This window comes from Gopherus evgoodei, chromosome 1, assembly GCF_007399415.2.
Source record: "Gopherus evgoodei ecotype Sinaloan lineage chromosome 1, rGopEvg1_v1.p, whole genome shotgun sequence".
In the NCBI taxonomy this organism is placed as follows: Eukaryota; Metazoa; Chordata; order Testudines; family Testudinidae; genus Gopherus; species Gopherus evgoodei.
The window spans coordinates 144,325,448-144,347,865 of record NC_044322.1 but is presented as its reverse complement, the minus strand read 5'-3'; the positions used below and the strand labels follow the sequence as shown (position 1 = coordinate 144,347,865).

Below are 22,418 nucleotides of genomic sequence, written 5' to 3'. Positions count from 1 at the left end.
TTCAATCTTGTGACTTCCTTTTAATTTCCATTTCACTAGCTTCTTCATTGTTGTGTAGTTCTCCTTGTTGAACTTAAATGCTATTGTGGTGGGCTTCATCCCACACAAGAATGTCAATTTCAATTACATTATGCACAGGGGCCCACTCTGTGGGTGTTAGCTGAGCATCCACAGGCATCCCCTCTATTGGATTCCCCCCAAACCCGCTAGAGGGCCCCATGGATCAGTGCCTCCCACCCACTGCAAACAGCTGTTTTGTGAGATGCAGGAGGCTGAGGAAAAGGACACGCTGTGCTCAGAGGAGGGAGTGGGACTTTGGTGGAAGGGATGGAGTTGGGTGCAGGGCCTGGGGCAGATCCAGGGGTCAAGCACCATCCGCCACTTTGGAAAATCAGTGCCTGTGACATTATGGTCACTATTGCCAACCTGTTCAGCTATTATCACCTCTTGGACCAGATCCTGTGCACCACTTAGGACTAAATCAAGGGTATCACATCTGCTGCTTCCCCTCATCCACTAGGCCAGTAACCCTGTCAAAGAAGGAAATTAGGTTGGTTTGGCATGATTTGTTCTTGGCAGATCCTCACTGGCTATTCCTTATAGCCCTAATATACTAGCAGATTTCTACCTGTGACTAGAAAAAGTCATGAGGATAGTTCAGTCCCTGTTGGGCTGTGCAGCTATGGATGCTAACTTAATATTGGCAAGTCCTTTAAACGTTACAGCCCAGACCTGACCCTTGCAATTAAATTAAATTTGTTATGGCAAAACGGTCATACACTCATAGATTGTGCATCCAACCCTATACTCCTTCAGGAACAATATTCAATTGCCATAAAAACACGGGTACAAATATCACCGGTCAGTTGTAAAATCCAGACAAAGAGATGGCATCTGAGACAGGACATTAAAGAGACACTGACAGGGTGGAGAGATCCCAAATCAAACCTATCCATTTGCTAACTGCATGTAATTCTAGAGCAGAGAGGGGATCCAGACAGAGAGTGCGTGAAAGACAGTGGCAGTGAGCTCCAGGGAGTTAGGACTGTGTGGCACTAAGCAGACTAGGCTGCTCAGTTAGTTGTTAGTGGGCTAAGGTAAAGAATATCTATTAAATAACCAGGGCAGGGGGGAGGGATTCTCACAAGTACTGAGGAGCTCATAGGTCAGAAAAAGAAACCTGCTGACTTCAGTGGCGCACTACGTGAGCCCACAGGTCCATCTGTAACATGGAATTGCAAAATCAAGGCTATTTTCTATAACAAGTTACTTATAGAACTCCTCTCTCTGGAGCCTGGGCCAAGTTACAACATTTGTTTGCCTCAGTCTCCTCATCTGTAAAATGGGTGTATTCAGGAACCCTACAAGGTGGTGGGAGACTACTTGCATTAATGCTGTCTTGCGATCTTCAGGGGCTACAGAAGGGCAAGTATTATTATTGGTACCCAGGCCCAGATCCTTAAAAATATTTAGGCATCTAGCTGTGTAATGCTTTGTAATGTAATGCACATTGATTTCAATGGGAGTAAGGCAACTAAATACACCTGAGAATCTGGGACCCTAGATACTATTACACCATGCATTAGAAATGCCACCACATAGATAGATAGATAGATAATTATTTTTTTTCAAGCTCCTTTCATCTTCCCTCAGGTATCTAGCCCTGTGCTCAGGCATCTGTATGGGTACACACCCACACCCACCTTGGAGAAAACTTCAGTCTAAATCTCATTGCCAATATGTTTCTTTTGAGGCAAACGCAAGATGATCCCTTTGTTCCATTGTAGCCCACTTGGCCATGCAGTTAGTCCTCCTTTGGCTTACTTGTTCCCAGATTACTGGAGAGGTGTGTTTGGTTCGTTGGTTCTCCAGAAAGGTGAAAATAGCAAACAGAAAACGTTCATAATTCTGTAAAGAAAATGAATTTCGATCCTGGTCCCTTGCATATTGTTCTTGTAAGGGTGAGATATGAATCAATCTCCATTGCTACATTTGTTCAAAGCAGGAAAGTGATCAAATGTGGAGTGCTCTGAGATTAGGAATGTAATTGTGTAGACGTAAAAATCCCATCCATAACCATCATATAGATAGTCATCTCAAGATAAGTATCTGTGTCCTTAAGAGCAATAACTGTAACAACTGTGAATGTAACAGAGGGAGCTTAAATGTTATGACTCATTTCTCTCTAGCAAGTCTAATACACTGCAGAGAAAGCATATTGGACATGACATAAGGGACTCTCAAGATATCCTGGCAAAGCTTAAAGGCCATTAAAATAAAATACCCACCATTACTGCTGTTCAGATATTCTTCAACTTCTAATTTAAGGCATAAACACCAAAGATTGCAATTGTGTGATTCTCTCTGATATGTAGTATCTATTTAAGAAAAATGTCTATATTTTCCACACTATTTGTGCTATAGGAGTAAGGAAAATAAACCAGGCTGATAAAATGTTATTTTTATTGTTATGGATAATATTAATATTTTGTATACCATTTAAGCTGCTAAACGTATTCTTTACACATAAACACATGTGAAATTTCTTCCCTGATTGTACCAGATGAACTTAAAATATACCTACCCCAAAAGCACAGTAAGTTTGTTAGAGCAGGAGAGTGGGAGTTAGGAATCCTGGATTCTGTTTTCCACTTTGCCACTGGTTTGGTGTGTGACCTTGGAATTGTTGCTTAATCTCTATGCCGCCACCTATAAAATAATACTCATTGTAAAGCACTTTACGATCCTCAGATCAAAAGTACTTAATACATGAGCATTATTATTATGAACATACATAGTATGTATCATATGTGGCATATTTCTAAAATTTAAGAGGCAATAGATATAACTACAGATACAAAATGAAATATATGCCAAAAAACAAATTGTTATTACGAACTGTTCTGGGGACAGGGGAGAATACAATTAAGAAGAGCTCTGTAGGAATACGGAAAATATCTTTTTACAGGTAAATCTTGAGATAATGAATTTTCACTATTTACGTTTGTACTGAAGAAAAGGGGGCTTTCAAAGACTGCTGGATCCCCTTGGCACGTCCCCTGCTTGAAGTCTGTTACAGTGATAATTGAAACTGTCACACAGTATGGGGAAAAAAGGACCCAAATCAGGTATTATTCTTCAGTCGAAAGCTATACTGTAGTTTAAATTAGCGAGGTGCTGCTGAACCCTTATTTAAAATGTGGTTGCACTGACATCCCAAGAAAAGAGTTTCTTTTTTTAATTGCACTGTTACTGCAGCACGCTTTCAGCTAAAACCTTTTGGAGTTAGACCTTTTAATAGAAAGTGACAATTTAAATTGCCACAATAGCAGCATACATGGTGCTTAAAGTCACTACTAAACTGTCATTGCAGTTGGCTCCAGCCCAGTTTGTTAAAGCTAAAGAAAAGGTGGAGGGAGTATGAAAAGGAAATAAAGTGATGAATCATTATTAATTCATTTGGTATTTACTTTAATAACATTAGCTGTGATGAACTTGGTTGGCTGTATGATGGATGCAACATGTAATTCCGTTCTAGCTTTGCACTTGTAAATTGGGAGCATTGACATGCATTTGTTTTTCCACAGATTGATATTGTGCTGTCATCTTTCACTTCCATGGCCCATAGAGTGGGCAGATTTTACCCAGTGTGCTTAACTGAGCTCAGTTAAATATTATCTGTGATACTTCTAACCTTCCCCCTGAATTATGAATGATATTTCTAAGGTGCTAATCTCTTGGAATTTGTTTGAAGGGGTTTTGCCCAAGGTTCCATCACTGCATCATACCTCACTACTATTCTGGATGCATTTGATGTTCCTTTGTGTTCATTCACTTCTCTCTGAGCACTAGTATAACTAGGGCATCTAGGGTTTGACACTTCCACGTTTCCTACAAGCTGAGCCATCTGCCAACAAGGTCATATAAGTTTCAAGGTTAACTTGCAATCATCTCTTCCTAAATAGACCAAGTACTATGAGATATTTGTGTAAGGTAACTGTCATTGTACTATGATCTGTACAGCTGTTCAAATATTAATAAAAATAATACATGGTGCCCTAAATTTACACAGCACATTACACATTTTGAGCCAGAAAACACATTTGCCTTATGCAAGTAGTCCCATTGGCTTTAATAAGACTATTCATGGGAGCGAGGTGAACAGAATTTGGCTCATAGTGCAAGACATATGGGACAAAATTCTTATCTGCACCCAGTAAGTGCTGGACACAACAAAGAGAGGGGATACAAAAGAGCCTTTCATGTCCTCAGATCCTAGAGCCAGTTCTGTGCCAGTCTGGGACCTGGAATACTTTAGAGCAGCCTGACAGGCTGTTCCGGCAGCTGAAGATTGCTCCATCCTTCTCTCCCCTTTGGAGGCAGGTAGCATAGAGCCACTGTCACTGGAGAATAAGATAGCCTAGAGACTGCTATCCTGATGAGGAAGAGGCAGGGCTCAGAGAACACTGAATGGGGTGTCTACCCCACAGGGATTTCTTGAAAACCATGGGATTGCAGCCAGCACTATTCACAGATTCCCCAGTTCACTAAGTGGCCCTCGCTAACCAAACAGTAACTGCTCCTACCTGAGGGAAGATGGAGTCAGGACTCACAGCTCCCTTTGGACAAAAGATATTCTGCAAGTTTATACTTGAAAGTTTCTAAGTCTCACAGTTCAGGGCAACTGCACCTGGATTCCCCTTAAGTGGTTCAGCCAGGGCACCCTACTCTGAGACTTCCAGCTCCCCAGCCATTGCCTTTCCTAGGTGGAGACCTGTGTCTCTCTTCCTTCTGAGTGAGGTATCTCTAGGCTGAACAGTTCCTTGCCTTCACTCTGTTATTCCCAGAAAAAGGCAGTCTGCCTCAACAGACCGGCTTGCTTTCTTTTCAAAGACTAATCACAGTTTAACTGCCCACATTTAAGTTACCACCTAATTATTCTAAGCAGGAATTTTATTCTTAAAGCACTACAGAGAAACCATTAAACCAGTAAAGGAACCTACATGCACGCTAATAAGCTCACCAGACGTCAACCCCTCCAACATGAGCACTGGCAGCTGCAGTCCTTCAAAACCGCACCCAGGGTTTTCCCTGTGATTCATCACTCTCTTTGCTCAGAATGCGAATCCATGACTCTGGGAGTCTCTCGCTTATCCAGTTTGGATGTTTGAAGAGCCTGTGAATAGATAATCAGCCAATGGGTCTCTGCTCAAAGTGCAGTTTCAAAGGGATGAATTCCAGGTAGATCATTTGCATTTCCCGCATCCCCCAAATATTTCCTAGGAAATCCACTTCTCCCATGTATTGTCCCCAAAGTCCATTGACGTTCTTAATATCCTCCAGAGACCGATTAATCACGTCCTTCCTCCTAAAAAAGTTCCAGACCATCCCACAACAGTATATAAGCATTTGCATGTTCAATACAATGGACTCCCAAAATACTTATTTAATTCAATAAGGTTTAACTTAATTCCATCAGATTTCTCCAAGAAAAATGTTATATTTGTCATATTAAGAAGCACCTCTGAAAAACAGGCCTTAGGTGGCTTATGTTGGACTTCCAGAAACTAACACACACAATTAGTCAACACTTCTTTTATTCTGGTTTTCAACTTTTCCCAGACCATGTGCCTTTGAGTGGGGGTGGTGAGGGTGTGTGTGTGTGTTAAACTTTTCTATTAAGATCCAAATTATCTCTCAGGCCAGATCCCTGACAATGACAAAGGTGTTCAATAAAACCAGGTATAACATTGATCCCTGCCGCACAGTTTCCACACACCCCTACCCACTTCAATATCTTTTCATACATCATAGTGGTGGCCAATCTGAGCCTGAGAAGAGGCCAGAATTTACCAATGTATATTGCCAAAGAGCCACCGTAATACATCGGCAGCCCCCCCATCAGCTCCCCCAACCTGCTCCCAGCACCTCCCACCCACTGGCAGCCCTGCCCATCAGTGCCTCCCTCTCCCTCCCGATCAGCTGTTTTGTGGCATGCAGAAGGCTCGGGGGGGGGGAGGGAGAAGGAGTGAGGACATGGCAGGCTCAGGGGAGGGGGCAAGAAGGGGTGGAGTGGGGGCAGGGCCTGTGGTAGAGCCAGAGGTTGAGCAGTGAGCACCCCCCGGCACACTGGAAAGTTGGCGCCTGTAGCTCCAGCCTGGAGTCGGTGCCTATGCAAGGAGCCACTTATTAACTTCTGAAGAGCCGCATGTGGCTCCGGAGCCATAGGTTGGCCACACCCTGATATATCACCAGGCTTGTCTTGTGCTTCAGTCTGACAGCTTTAAATCGACCTGATGGGCTTCAGATCTGCACCCCTCTGAATGAACTTTTAACGACATGATGACAATATTCTATTGTTATATCCTATGAGACGCCCATGATTTGCGAGAAGATACATATAGCCTAAAGTCCCACTTTTAGAGACCAATCTTCCATCCAATTAAACACATCATGATGTGATTATGATTCCTCTTTTCTGAGCGTTGATTTTAAATACCAGTTTAATAATTCTTTGGATTTCTATACAATACCTCTAAACCAAGGATCTCAAAACATTTCACAAATAATCCTCTCCTGATCTACCTCTACAAGATAGGTATGGCTGTTGATTAATCACAGTTAATGCACACAATTCACTCAAAAACATTAATTGAGATTAATTGCACTGAAACAATAGAATAATTAAAATTTATTAAATATTTTTGGATTTTTTCTACATTTTCAAACATATTGATTTATATTAAAACACATATCAGAGGGGTAGCCGTGTTAGTCTGGATCTGTAAAACCAGCAAAGAATCCTGTGGCACCTTATAGACTAACAGACATTTTGGAGCATGAGCTTTCGTGGGTGAATACCCACTTCATCAGATGAATCTGACGAAGTGGGTATTCACCCAGGAAAGCTCATGCTCCAAAACATCTGTTAGTCTATAAGGTGCCACAGGATTCTTTGCTGCTTTTATTAAAACACAGAATACAAAGTGTAAGTGCTCACTTCATATTATTTTTATTACAAATATTTGCTCTGTAAAAATGAAAAACAAAATAAATTGTATTTTTCAATTCAACTCATACAAGTACTATAATGCAATCTCTTTATTGTGAAAGTGTAACTTAAAAACAGAGATTTTTTTTGGTTACATAACTGTACTCAAAAACAAAACAATGTAAAACTTTAGAGCCTACAAGTCCATTCAGTCCTACTTCTTCTTCAGCCAATCTCTAAGACAAACAAGTTTATTTACATTTATGGGAGATAATGCTGCCCGTTTCTTATTTACAGTGTCACCTGAAAGTGAAATCAGGCATTCACATGGCACTTTTGTAGCTTGTGTTGCAAGGTATTTACGTGCCAGATATGCTAAACATTCAAATGCCCCTTCACGCTTTGGCCACCATTCCAGAGGACATGCTTCCACACTGACGATGCTCATTAAAAAAAAAATGCACTAATTAAATTTGTGACTGAACTCCTTGGGAGGAGAATTGTATGTCTCCTGCTCTGTTTTACCTGCATTCTGCCATATATTTCATGTTATAGCAGTCTTGGTTGATGACCCAGCATGTTTGTTTTAAGAATACTTTCACAGCAAATTTGACAAAAACAAAGAAGGTACTAACGTGAGATTTCTAAAGATAGCTACAGCACTCAAACCAAGGTTTAAGAATCTGAAGTGCCATCCAAAATCTGCGAGGGTCGAGCTGTGGAGTATGTTTTCAGAAGTCTTAAAAGAGCAACATTCAGATATGGAAACTATAGAACCTGAACCACCAGGCTCTGCTGGTGGCATCTGACTCAGATGATGAAAATGAACATGCATCAGTCCACTCTGCTTTGGATCGTTATCGAGCAAAACCCATCATCAGCATGGACGCATGTCTTCAAGAATGATGGTTGAAGCATGTAGGGACATATGCATATTTAGCACATCTGGCAGACACACATCTTGTGACGCTGGCAACAATTGTGCCATGTGAACACCTTACTTTCAGGTGACATTGTAAACAAAAAGCAGGCAGCATTATCTTCTGCAAATTGCAACCGAACTTGTTTGTCTGACCGACTGACTGAAGTAGGACTGAGTGGACTTGTAGGCTGTAAAGTTTTATATTGTTTTATTTTTGAATGCAGTTTTTTTTGTACATAATTCTACATTTGTAAGTTCAACTTTCATGATAAAAAGATTGCACTACAGTTCTTGTATTATGTGAATTGAAAAATACTATTTCTTTTGTTTTTACAGTGCAAATATTTGTAACCAAAAATAAATATAAAGTGAGCACTGTACACTTTGTATTCTGTGTTGTAATTGAAATCAATATATTTGAAAATGTAGAAAACATCCACAAATATTTAAATAAATGGTATTCTATTATTAACAGTGCAATTGTTTTAATCGCATGATTAATCACAATCTATTTAATTAATCATGATTAATTTATCATTTGACAGCCCTAGTATTATCACTTTTTAGAGCAATGGGGAAACTGAGGCACAGGGCACTTAGATGATTTATCCAAGGCCACACAGCAAGTTTTTGGCAGACACAAGATTAGAGGTCTCCTGAATCACAGTTCAATATACCAATCACTGCACCATGTCCCCTGACAAGAAAGAGAGAAAGACGAAATTTAAAAGCATTTGATGGAAAGCAGAAAATATTTGAAATTAGCCTTTTGGCAATTTCTGCCTCTCTAGGAAGTACACCATAAAAATAAGTATCCTTGAGCAAACAGGGAATCAAATACCTGCTCCATTGGATCCTCTAAATAGAGAGAGATTAAATCATCCGCTGCCTGTATTTTTGGCTGGGGCAGTTGGTAAACTAATGCCATTTAGCTATTAAGAAACAAAACTATTATATAGCTGTTTGTGTGCGTTTTTATACTATATTGCCACCTAGTGGAAAAGACTTTCAGATGTCTGCAATCTACCAGATTAAATTAAGGATCCTTCCTTGGTCTTTCATCCTCCACTTACTTAATAAAATAATTATTGTTTACACATACTTGAGCATATTAATTTATTTTAAGAAACAATCCACATGAGCCTGTCTGAGATCAGAATTTCATAATTCAGCTTTTGGCAAAACTGCACAAGCCATGCGTAAGATTTTGGCTAATGGAGTTTAAGATTCTTTGTTTTTAAAGAAAGCACTTCCTCTGAAACAAGTGTTTACTGACAACATTTTGATATATTTTTGAGGAGAAAAAATATTTAACATTAAGCACAAGCTCCTCTTCTACAGAAAGAAGTAAATTTAGTATTTATTACTGCTGATCCTGTTAACACTAACTCCAATCACTGGACTGTGAGCTGGTTTGATTTCACAAATGAAGAAGGATCAGGCCTGGTCAGGAGTTAGATACGTGATTTTCCTCAGCCCTGGGATCAGGGGACTGGCTACTAGAAATTGTGCTACTTTATGGCATTCTTCTCATTGCATCAGTACTTAAATCAACTTTCTGACCCCTAGCACAGTGTCGTAGGGCTCTGTACTGCAAAAGCCCTTCTGGGTAAACGGAAATAATTTTATATTCTAGGAGTGCAATCCACTCACATGCTTGGGTGCCTAACTTCCATTTTTGGGCACCACTGCTATCCACAAAACTCCCACTCCGCTGCTCCTAATGCTGTTGGCTCCTCAACTCACTTGGTGCCTAAGTTATTGCCTCTGCTCACTGCTGCCTGGACACCTAAGTCCCACTTAAGCTGCAGAGCGATTCATAGGTGTTCAGCTGACTAAGTCATGTGTGGGGGCCGGATCCGGTGGGCATGCTCAAAGGATGCCTACTCGAGCAGGTGCCTCAGGCTAGTTCACAAAAGACAACTGGAGGAGTCTGTGTTCCTTTGTAACCCTTAGGCTAGTGCTTAGGACAATAACCCAGGATGCAGGACCACTATCACCACCACCTCTCCCCAGTTCAAGTCCCCCCTGCCTGATAAGGAGTTGGTATCTGAACAGGGATCTACCACCTCTCAGGTAAGTGCCTGAATCACAAGGCTATAGTCATTCTAACTCTCGCTGTGGCCCAATTCATATTTAATGAAAGTGAAACTAGTTAAATAGGAGAGAGTGAGGGAGACACACCTCAGAATCCTCCATAGCCTAGTGCTTAGGGCACTCACCAGATAGGTGACCAGCACACTAAGCTCCCTGTAGTCACACCCACACAATACTGGAACAATCTTTTACAAAATGTGCCTTGCCAGGTGTCACTTGAAAACTAACAACTCACTGACTGGTAATATTCTTGCATGATGTATGTCGACAATGGGTATTAAGTTATGGAAATATGTTAGAATTATAACTAAAGTATGTGTAAACCAGGTAGGTCAGGGGAGTTTTAAACAGATCTGCCCTAAACAAAGGAATGTGTTTTGCCCACCTGGGAGTTACTTCCAAAGTATATTGAAAGACAGTGAGAATCTATAAACATATCACGTAAACATACCCATCAAGCCTCAAGGGGCAGAGGCAAACCTATCACTAACAGTGTGGGAAGACACAGCATGGCATCTACATCAAGCAGGGGAGAGAGGTTTGGTCTGGGATTTACTTTGCAGAAGAATCCATTTCAACGGTTTACTAGTGATAAACAACTGAATCAACTGATTGTATATAACATTGCTGTACTATCAGTTTGTGCAGAGTGAGGTCTTTTCCAAAAGCCTATGATGCTGGTGATTAATGTCATTATGAATGGTATATATTAACCCTCTAAAAGGAATTATGGATACTTATTGATATTAGGCTGCTAAATCTGCCCAGACAGAAAGGAAACATCACAGCTGTCTCCCTATGTAAATTAAGGATGGTAGAATTGAAACAATGGAAGCCCCAGGAAGGGAAAAACAGCATGAATTCATCCTGCCTCTTGAAACAAAGTCACTGAACTTTGGAAGATATAAGCAAGCACAGAAGACATCTTTGGCATCCATCACTAGACAGACACAAGGGAATAAAGTTCTTGCAAGCTGAGAAAGATGGGTCCTTCAACCAAAAAGGGGATTTGACATTTCTGGGAGCTGAATATAGGTGAGAAACCTACTTAGGCAGAGATATTTCACCTAAAAAGAAAAGTTAAGCAAGCACCTTGTACTTCTGTAGAAGGTCCTGACAGAGGGAAAGTCAGCCATGATTGGGAAGAAGGAAGATTGGTGAGAGAAACCAGTTTGAATGAAGCCTGTACCTTGCTAGATTAAGTTTTAGACTTTTAGATGCACATTTTCATTTTTATTTGCTTGTAATCCTTGCTAACTTTATTCCTTTTACTTGGAATCACTTAACCTATTGTTAATATGTTTGTTTACTAGTAATCTAAACCATCAGTGCTGTGTTTCAATTAAAGTAAATATTAACTCCAGTTAATGTGGCAAGCTCTTGGGTTCTGTGTCTTTAGAGGAACAAACGGACTTTAGAGTTTCTCTGGACTGTGCAAGAGAGGGCTGGACACTGTAGGATACACTATTTGGGGAAAGTTCAGGACAGGAAGTGTTTTGGGGTCACCTGGCTGGTTATAACTAAGGCTGGTGGAAGCCAGAGTGGGGCTTTGGGGCTGTATACAGGCTACTGGGTCAGAGCTGCTGAACCAAGGCTAAGCACACAGATGCTTCAGAGCAGTGGCAGATTAGCCACTGGGCCTACAGGGCCTGTGCCAAGGGGTCCTGGCCAACTGGGGGCCCCGGAGCCCTGGACGGACAGTGAAAGCCCCCACACCCTGACCCTCTTCCTGGGAAGCAGCACCAGGTGGACATGGCAGCCTGGTGCAGAAGCAGGGGAACCCCAGTGCCCCCGCCCCCTGGCAGGGGCAGCAGTGTGGGAAGCCCGCCCTTGCTCCAAGACCATTCCCTGGCAGCCCTGCCAGGTAAAGTGGTGGGGGAACCCCCACAATCCTAGACTCTGCTCCCTAACAGCAGTGCCAGGCACGGTGGCAGGAAAAGCCCCCAGCACCTTCCCAACCCCATCCCTGGCAGAAGCTGAGGGGCAGTAAAGGAAGCCCCAGCCCTGGGATCTCTGCTGCGGCCCCAGGACCGGAGACACTCTCGTTATCGCTGCGGCCTCAGTGCTGAGGGAGCTCTCACTCCCCATTGTGGCCTTGGGCCACGGCGGGGGAACAGAGCTTCTCCAGTGGTGGGGCTGCAGTGGGTGGCAGAATGGGGGGGCCCTGGGTGGAAGGGGGCAGAGAGGGATGGGGCCGTGGGCATAGTGACATGTGGAGGGAGCGGAGCCACAGGTGGAAGGGATAGGGAAAGGCCCACAGGGAAGCCCCCCCCACACACTTGCTCTGGCCCGAGGCCCCAGGAAACTTTAATCCACCTCTGCTTCAGCCCACGTCCAGACTAACCCGCGGCATCGGCGGGTTAAAATCAATTGCTCGGGGATCGATATATCGCGTCTAGTCTGGACGCGATGTATCGATCCCCGAGCGCGCTTAAATCGATTCCGGAACTCCATCAACCCGAACGGAGTTCCGGAATCGACACGGAGAGCCGCGGACATCGATGCCGCGCCGTCCAGACGGGTGAGTACCTCGATTTTAGAAATTCGACTTCAGCTACGTTATTCCCGTAGCTGAAGTTGCGTATCTAAAATCGATTTTAATACCTAGTCTGGACGTGGCCTCAGAGTGTGACCTACATGCTTGGTGGCTGGTTGTGAGCATCCCAGGCTGGGAGCTAAAACAACAAAGCATTGTGAGGCAGCCAGGGCTGCAGGGCAAGTGATGACACAACCTCTTACTTGTCTGGATTGCATGAACTGAATTTCATCACAGTGACCAAAACCTGTTCAAATCTCTTCTCTTACTCAGGAGGAACAGGTCCTCACACAAGGGGTTTCATACATCCTGTACCTGAATACCTATCCACTAGTCTGAAGGCTATAAGGCAGGTCTTCCTTCTCGTCCTCCTCCAGAACACCTATCCACTCAGGCCCCTCTCACATGACTTGGATGGCCAAGCATCTATCTTCTCTCAGTTTGTGGATTATTTGCAGAAATAGGTGCTTCTCTGCAGCCCAAACTTAGCCCTAATTAAGGGCTAACCCAGTGGACTGTATAGCGTGTCACATCTGCAGCTAGGTTAAGAGAAGAGGTTTTTAGTAAAAAGGGGAGTCTTACTTTAGCCTTTTTCTTCTTTCATTCATGGTGACAGAAACTCTCATACCTGCCAAGGAGGCAGTTGTTCCTTTTCTCCAACTTGATCCAGAGGAAGGAAGACAATCTGTCAGCTGTTTCCCTCCAAATATGTCATTAGGCCCTCACAAACTCAGCTGTAGTTACATTAAGAAGTCAAAGGTGCAACAGCCACCAGGAAGTGAGGCAATCTGAATAATCCTGTTTTGTAGCAGAACTGCTCATTTCTAGAGAAGCTTTAGGCTCACACTTTCCAATGAATATTGCCTAACTTAGCAATTCAACACCACTGCTTCCCCCACTCCATTATTCCTGCCAGACAGTTTTCTTTTTAGAGAAATCCAAATTCTGTTGTCCTGTGAGCAGATACTACTTACCATGTCACAGTGGTCAGTTCCTCCTACTAGATGTCCACAGATCTTGATCAGATACATTTACCTCAGCACCAATAAATGAGCCAAGCGTACAAAACAGGAACATACTGAAGAACACCTCAGGAGTAGGAGAAGGGTACTTTTGGCTCAAGAACTGTGAAGAGCCATCTTCAGTATCAATATCCCTATAAATCACTAGACTCTGCTCCCTCAGAAGGTATATGCTGTGGTATAGATAGCTGCTGCTGAATGGCAACATAGTGGAATCTTTGCTTAGGGTGTAGTATTGTGCAGTTAGATTTATTGCAGGAGTTTCATGCTTTCCATTAAGGTGTCTGCTATTGATTACTGTCAGAGAGGATACTGGAGGTGACAGATAATTCTGTCCTAGTACTTCTCTATGCCCAAAATATGATCTATCCTAAAGAATCCAAGCTGTGCTTTAGCAGCGGCTTACCACGGCCAGACCCAATTTATTATTAAGGGCAAATCAAGGAATGGAGGATTGATTGCGTTCTGAATCAGTGCAGTAGGATTTCTTTTGATGAGAAGATTGCATGCCAGAAGTGGACCTTAAACCTAATTCAGATGCTGGCTTTAGGTCTGGGGTGTCCACCAGGGCACATGGTGCTGACTGTATCAGAGAGGCTAGTAAAATACATACTTCTCCGAGGTGCTTTCTTGTCATAGCGTCACTCACTATCTTCAGGGACAAGGTCAGGAGCAAGAGAGGCAATTCTGAAGTAAAATACCAGGCAGTGGCCGTTGATAACTGCCAGTTCTTCAAGTCACTCAGTGTGTGAGGTGGGCAGAGCTTGAGATTTGCAGCTGGGAGCCAGCAAGGAGCCCATTCAGGTCCAACTAGGCCTCTAGAATCTTGGCAAATGACCTGTTTTACTTCACTGCAAAGCAACTAGCCCCATGAACATTCTGGTTCATTCTGGAATTTACTCAACTCCACTTGAAAGCAGGTGTGCGCCCTCTCAGATTTTGACTTATTTCCCAACTGCATACCATATGCTCTGGTATAGTGGGTACACCATGGGCTGGCATCACATGGTATTTTGGGTTGTTTATTGAACAACCCACTTTACAGGAAGATACCAATTACCAGAAGCCTGATAGTGGGTTTTTGTTAGGCTATTGGAGGGATGGTCTCTATCACAGCAATTAAAGGTCAGCAAGGGAGGATTCAGATAGATTTTGGAAGTTTAGGAGTCTACAAAGGGGTTGTATGGGGGGAAAGAGATCTGACTCTGAGAGCTAGAGCCATGAAGGATTTAGGCACCTAAATCCAAAATTTAGATCCTCAACACCCCACTTTAGCAGCTAACCCCACAGGCACCTAAATTCCCTAAGTGCATCAGTTTCCGAGTCCCCATAGATGCCTAAATTTCTGCTGGTGAGCATGCAAGCCAACTCAGGCCTGATGCCCAGCACTTAGCTTCTACCTAAGTAGGCATTTGCCCCACCTATCTTGGCTGATGTGGTAGGCATGCTCTGAGCATGCTTACTAGATTGAGCCCCCACTCAAAATGATGGTGGTGTCACTGCTCCCTTTATGTATGATTACCCAGTGCTTAGAGCTCTCATGCAGGCTATGAGAAACTCAGGTTCAAATCCCCCTCGGCCTGGTGTGAAGCAGGGACTTGAAGCTAGGTTTTTTATCTCCCAACCACTAGGCCATACTGGGCTCCTACTGCTCACCTGTGGGAAGCTGTTACAATTTTATCAACTACATAGTCATTGGACCAGAACATGCATGAGAATGACTCTATAGCCCAGGGGTTGGGACACTCCCCATGGAGGCGGGAAACCCAAGTTCCAACCTGTTCCATTGACGATTTAATTATTTATACAAAGTGAAACAGCTTCAACAGGAGAGACTGAAGGAGCCCCACCTAAGAATGCCCCATAGCCCAGTGATTAGGACAGAAACTCCAGGAGGGCACATGGCTATGAATCACAAGTGGAAGAAAGTGTCCACTTAACTCTCTTTAAGGGTTGGAGCTTAGGTCACGCTCCTTTCCTCAGGATTTTTTATTGGCTAGCTTATTAGCTGTTCAGTTTATTAGCTTTTGTGAATCCCAATCTTAGGCACCTAATTATCCCCATGCCTTGTATGGGGAGCCTGGGCACCTAACTCAGGGTTTTGAATTCTACTAGGCTGCAGAGCACCTAAAAGAGAGACGTTGCAATGCCTATGTCTTGTTTGTGGATCTTATCCTGAGTGTCAAAAGACCACAGTGAATTATACTACTACCAGAGTAAGGGAGCTGGGATTGGCTAATCAAAGCAGTACAAACTACTATAATACAGAAACCTGTTTGTCAGGCCATTCTTTCTTCAGAGGAAGTTACCATGGAAAAGGAAACCAGTTCATGATGTAGAAGAGCACATATTGTTGAGGTTCTTCTGGTGAATTAGAATCCCATTCATTCAGGATTGGAGTGACTACATCCACAGCACAGCTTGGAATGGGAGTCCAATGGCTTCTGGCTATCGAAGGTGGCATCTGAATGCAGAGAAGGGTATAGAGATCTCCTGACAGGAATGATAATTCAGCAGTATAAATGTGCTAAGTTCTTCCTGTTTATTTCTTCAGGCTCAAGAGAACAGATCCCAGGAGCTGGCAGCTAGACATGCGGGCACAGTATTGTGTATTTAGCCGCAAGTAGGTTGCCAGTTCCCCAGGAAGTTCACAGTTGGGCCCCAACGGTGAGGCAGCTCTGAGTTGGCCTGAATGGAGGAGCAACAGCTGGGGTTACCAGATGCCCCTTTTATGCTTGCTAGGCTGGGCGAAGCCATGTGAATAGATCAGTGTACACCTGGGGGAGGGGAAAACTATCTGGGGATTTGGTAAAGGGGTGGAGTTAAGAATTAGAACAAAGATTAGGGAGTGGAGCCAAGTACTTTTCCAGGGGTAAGTGTAACCTGGCCAGAGATTCCACAATAGAGGGTCTGGAAGGGGAGCTACCTGGCCTTTGTGAGGGGACAAGGCCAGGAGAGGGGTAAATCAGCTAGTAGCTAAATTAGATGAGTGGGTAAGGATAAGGATTTCCCATCACATAATTTCATGTTATTCAAAGAGGTGGTATTCTTCTCCAACTGAGAAGTGGGTATGATTCTGGTGGTTATTAAGGAAGGAATTGGTATGAGTCTGGATGGCGGGAAGCAGCCAAGGAAATTGCTAGTACCTCCCTGTGACAGATGCCGGTGCATGTACTCACTCAATAAGGATCCAGTTCCTTAGAAAACTGGCATTGGAAGCAGACTAGAAGGCATCTCCTACAGAAGCTGGGGAATTGGGCTGGGTCTCCTAATGTCTGGTATAGTGAGACAACTCTCTTTCTCACCTCATTAACCCTGACCAGTATATGGGAAGGCAATGGGGCCCCAGCAATGGTGTTGGGGCCAAGGTAATGGGGTCACTAAATCCCCAAATAGTTCCCCCCAGGTACTCACCAAATGGAATAGAGGGCGGAGAGCATATCACAGGTGGTAGAAATTACATTGGATGACCTGAGTTGGATGGGTTATTGCTGGCTAATTCCCAAATATGTTACTTAGTAAAGTTGCAGCCACAGTTGCCAACTTTCACACGGTAAATAAGCACCCCAACTTTCACAGTAAGCCAAAAATCAAGCTAATCCCATTTCAAAACAAGGCCAAAACAAGCCAATCTCTAAGAACCCCAACACTCTATGTGCCTAGATCCCCCCGGCATGCAGTCTAGGATTGTGGTGGGCCCACTGTGCACCCGACTCTCTCCTCCCCTTATCTCCCCTTGGCCCTGCTTGCCGGGAGCCGATCGAAAAAAACAACTACAAGCCAAACCAGCTACAAGCCAAAAATTCGCCAGCAAGCAACTCACAAGCCATTTCAGCCAAATAAGCCCAATTTCTGCATTTTTTCACAGTTTTGGCATGTCTGGTTGCAGCCTAGTTAAACCATATTCTTGGTGTCTTGGTTTTTCTTCCTGCAATGGCTAGGACAATTGATTAGATTCTCATCAACACACCCATACACAAAGTCATCCATCAGTAAGAGTCCTGTTAAAGGGTACTAGTTTGAAGTGTTTGGCATTTTGATTATTAGACATGTTCCCTCTAGGCCCCTAGTGGATAAATGTTTCTTACCTTCTCTGTAATCTAGATATTATTTGTGTGTGCTCCATTTAGTTTAATTATGATAGCTGCATATGCTGTTCCTTCTGGAAAATAACAAAATAAAAATTATCCATTGTCTGGATATTGTAGTAGAACTTCACTTAGTACTTAGCCACTTTGTTGGAGGAGACTGACATTTTAAAAACAGTTTAATAGAAATTAATCGTTTTAACGACATGGAAATAGAAATTAAGTGAACTCACAAGAGGATCTGCCTTCTTAGGGTCTCAAAGCACCTGTAACCTAAGCATAAGAAATGATCAAATGCCCAAATGAAGGATCATTAGTCATTCTATTTGCTTCACAAATGTAAACCATTTAAACACGTTGTATCCAGTACTGCACACAAGTTGAGAAATGGGGGAATAAAAATAAACATTTAGGCTAAATTACTAGTTTGTTTTTTTTAAGTGTGTATCATTAAGTAATATTATCTTAGTACTGGAACCAAGTAAGCTAAACGTTCGTTAACAAGAAAATATTCTGATTTTTATTTTTTCACGTTATTATCAAGTACACAATTACAATAATGTCACACATCCCTATATGATTCCATGTATTTTGTTTTTTCTTTTTCTTTTTTACAAAGTGTACAGAGGGAGGGACATACAATATTTAACAGGGCATTTCTACAGAACAATAATTTATATTGTGTCCTTGTAAAAATCTGTACCTTTTAAAAACATTAAACTGAAACATCCATTTTATAGCATATGCTAATCAAATTATTTAAGAATTAAAACTAGCCTGTAACTAATGTCAGTACATTAACAATAACTACAATTTCATTTTCTCTTTATACAGACAAATACATTTTACAAAATCCACTTTGACCAAACTTTTAATTACTCCTTTAAAAAACAGGTTTCAGTATTGTGCTTTAAAAAAAGTGTGTATGATTCCAGACTACATAAGAGAAATAAAGTGTGTAAAGTGTTTGTGTTCTTAGTCTTTCAGCTTATTTAAAAATATATAGTTCAAAATGGCTGGAACTTCTCAGTAATATGGTGGGAATTTACGTGGAATTTATAGTTTTCAGCTTTCCACTTGCAAAACACTTAGAGAGAAAAATCTATCTGAACAAAGACATTTTGCAAGATTTCAGTAGAAAATGTGCACCAAGTTTTCACACACTATGGACTTGATCCTGCAATATACAGCTTGCAGGCAAACTGCTATGACCACATAGATTCCCACTGACGTCAGACACAGGAGTCTGCTCCCCAGTTACACGTGAAACGATCAGGATCTCTTTATTATTAGCAACATTAGCCAACGTAGGACTGGATCAGTACGTCTGGCACTATTAATCAGACATCACAAAAAAGTATGGGGAAAAACAGCATTAGAAAGCATTAGCCTTGCCTGAAAAGACAAGTCCAAGTTAAACTCAAGTGTTTACACTTACAATAAAACATATGGACCGGCTGAGCAATAGCTGCAGTTCTCAATAAGAAATCAAAAATGGCAAAGATTTAGGATACAAACATCTGAAAGAGGAAAACTCATTCACTATGGGTCTGATTAAGGACTGAGAGCCAACTTCTGCATCCCTTGCTCCCAGTGAGTAGTCCTATTACAGATAATGGAACTACTATCAGTAAGTGCTACTTGGTGGGATTAATGCTTGCAGAATCTGTCTAAGCCTATAGTCATTTGGGGCCACATCCTACAATCCTTACTCAATCAACCACTTATTTCAGTGGGAATTTGAATAAGGACTCCAGAATCAGGCCCTAATACGTGACTTGTAATTAAGCAATTCAGTTTTGTTTTACCTTTTGTCATCTCAAGATACATGACTTTATATCTTACACATTTATACAGCAATTAGTAACCAATATTGCATTGCAGCTTTATCTTAGTAATAGACTTCAGGTGGTAAAATTACATACTATTATAATGCTCTACCATTTGTTTATAAACAGACTAGAAAAACTGGGTTAATTCTGGATACTAAGTATTTAATAAACAGCAGCTTAGAACAGCTGCTGATGGTTCATGAAAATGTTCTCTTTAAAAACAGTTCTGCCTCTGTCATAATTCATTTTTATTAAGGCTATCTGCATTAAAATTGGATCTTTGTTCCTTAAAAACCATCTGCTCCTACTATTTCGTGAAGTTCTCTCTCTAAATAATACATTTGCAAAATTATCTGAGACATCTGTTGGACTTTAGAATAAAACTAAAATAATTCCCAGCAAAATCTGATTTGACCCAAATACTGCTGTTGCACGTTGTTATACATAAAATCATATTCAATTTGGGGGTACACTTAGCTGTACACACAAGAAGTTGCAGCATATCCAGGTAAGTGGAAGAGCTATATTTCCAATGTTAGTCAGCAGGAAATTGAGAAAACCAAAACTCTTTTGTGATACATAACCATTCAAAGACAAAGAAGCACAGAGAATAAACATAATACTTATGAATACATTCTTACTCCAAAAAGCGTAAGTATTTTAAAAATGCCCCCATCATTTTTACTTATTATAAAGGGAGGAATGAGATCCTTTGTAAGGAAACCTGAATAAAATGCAAAATGTATTTTTTGTTCAGTAATATTAAATATAACTGCTCAAATGGAAAGTTTTTAATATGCCGTAAGTTCTGTATACACTAAATAGGACAAATAGGTTGGCCCTAACATTATTCTTGACATTAAAATTCTCCATGTTATTTTGTACATGTCTGACCATTTTAGCAAGAGAAAATTTAAAATATTTTTAAAATTCATAACAAAACTGCATTAACATGGACACTGAGTACCAACAAAGTCAGTAAGATAAATGTTTAAATAAGCTATTACGGTTGAAAAATTCAGTATGAGACAGGGTTTACTGTATTAAATGCAACTTTATTGTTGCCATCTTTTCCTCATTTATTAAACAAACTGAATAGAATTCAGAACACGCTATTGAACAAAACGTATAAAAGTCAGCTAGAAGCAATAATCCTATTTGTATACAGCAATAAATCAAATGCACAGTATTTTTTATTTTTATTTTTTTGTGATCGCAGGTGATTGGCTTTAAAATAAGCTGACTGCCTGAAAAGCAATATCTTTTACAACTCCAAGCCGTAAGTCTGTAAAAGAGACTTTAAGGCAGCCCAATATCTTTATGATGCCGCATAATGTGCTGGTTCTTCTCTGAAGGCCTTCGGAAACCTTTCTTGCAGTATTCACAACGGTGAGGGTAGTCTTTTGTATGAATAGAAATAACATGCCGTTTGAAGCCTGAGGCATCTGTAGTGCTATACTCACAGTACTCACATTGATAAACTTTCCTGCCACTGTGCGTTTTCATGTGTTTTTTTAGCTCATTTTGTTGCCTAAACCCCTTTCTACATCTCTTACACCTGAATGGAAGATCCTTTGTGTGAACTGAGAGAATGTGGCGACTTAGAATAAATGGATCCGCAATCTTAAAGTCACAATGTCTGCACTGGTGCAATTTTTTACCCTTGTGGGCTGCCACGTGTTTTTTCAGTTCTGAAGGCCTATGAAAGCCTTTATCACACATATCACACTTGTGAGGGTAATCCTTTGTGTGGACTGAAATTATATGCCGTTTCAAATCACTTGAGTTTGAGCTCTTGTGGTCACAATGCAAACACTGATGTGTTTTGCTTTCTTGATGTATAAGTATATGCTGCTGCAGCTCTTTGGTATCTGAAAAAGTCTGAAAACAAATATCACACTTGAATGGCATTTCCTTACTATGTTTAGTCTTTACATGAGTTTTCAAATTAGAAGAGTCAGCAGACCTGTAATCACAATACTGGCACTCATATGGCTTTTCACCAGTATGGATTCGCATATGCTTCTTGAGCTCTGATGGATGACGAAATCCTTTGCCACACTCTACACAAATATGAGGAAAGTTCTTGCTGTGGACAGCCAGCAGATGACGACTCAGTAACCCTTGTTCCGCTGTCTCATAATCACAGAATTTGCACTTATGCATTTTGTTGGCTCCTTTGTCCCTATGCACCATCTTGTGAGTAAATAAAGCTCCTGCATGAGAGAAGCTTTTCCCACACTCATCGCATTCAATAAGCTTTTCTGTTTTGTTAGTCAGCTTGTGACTCTCCAGGTGGTTATGTAAACTTATTTTTTTATTGGTAGTATAATCACAGTCCGTGCATCTGTATTTCTTCTTAGTAAGAAGGTGCTCTGGATGGTTCTTCATGTGCCTTCTCAAGAAACCTCTGGATTTAAACTTCTTTCCGCAAATCATGCAAGGGTAGACAGTCAAAGGATGGCCATCAGGGCCAATGATTATTGCTGAAAATAAACAAAGCATGATGAAATTGACTGTCAAACATTCTACTTCAAATCATTTAATTAATATTATGTAACAATAAGTAGTACTGTTAAATAAATCCAAATTAGTTACTTCCATTAATGTTATTAAGTTCACTTTAACCACTACTCTGCACTAATCCTATAACACTGATAGTCAGAATTTCCCAACACTAACAAGTGCAGACTCAAAACTTCTGTACTTGGCACTACTGTCAAGTATGAGACATACAGAGAGAAGGGCATCTTTACAACCAATGAATCAATGTCACACAGACTACATGAAAGAAATTTGTAGAAACTCAATAAGGAATAAGATAACATGTCAGTGATTACAGACCCTTCAACATTCCTCAACATTGTCTTTAATCAGAATCGATACGTTTTAATAAAAATGGAAAATGTATATTAAAGGACAACTTCTAT

At 41.4% G+C, this 22,418-nt stretch overlaps 1 protein-coding gene across 2 annotated transcripts in view; it reads right to left on the bottom strand.

The window, feature by feature from the left end:
• Positions 1-18,153: 18,153 nt before the first annotated feature.
• ZFX (zinc finger protein X-linked) overlaps positions 18,154-22,418 on the bottom strand; it is a 34,633-nt gene continuing 30,368 nt past the window's right edge. For both annotated transcript variants that reach the window (XM_030575043.1, XM_030575051.1), the window contains exon 8: positions 18,154-21,974. In XM_030575043.1, the coding sequence (XP_030430903.1) occupies positions 20,788-21,974 (1,187 nt within the window). In that variant the 3' untranslated portion in view covers positions 18,154-20,787. The remainder of the gene's footprint in view (positions 21,975-22,418) is intronic.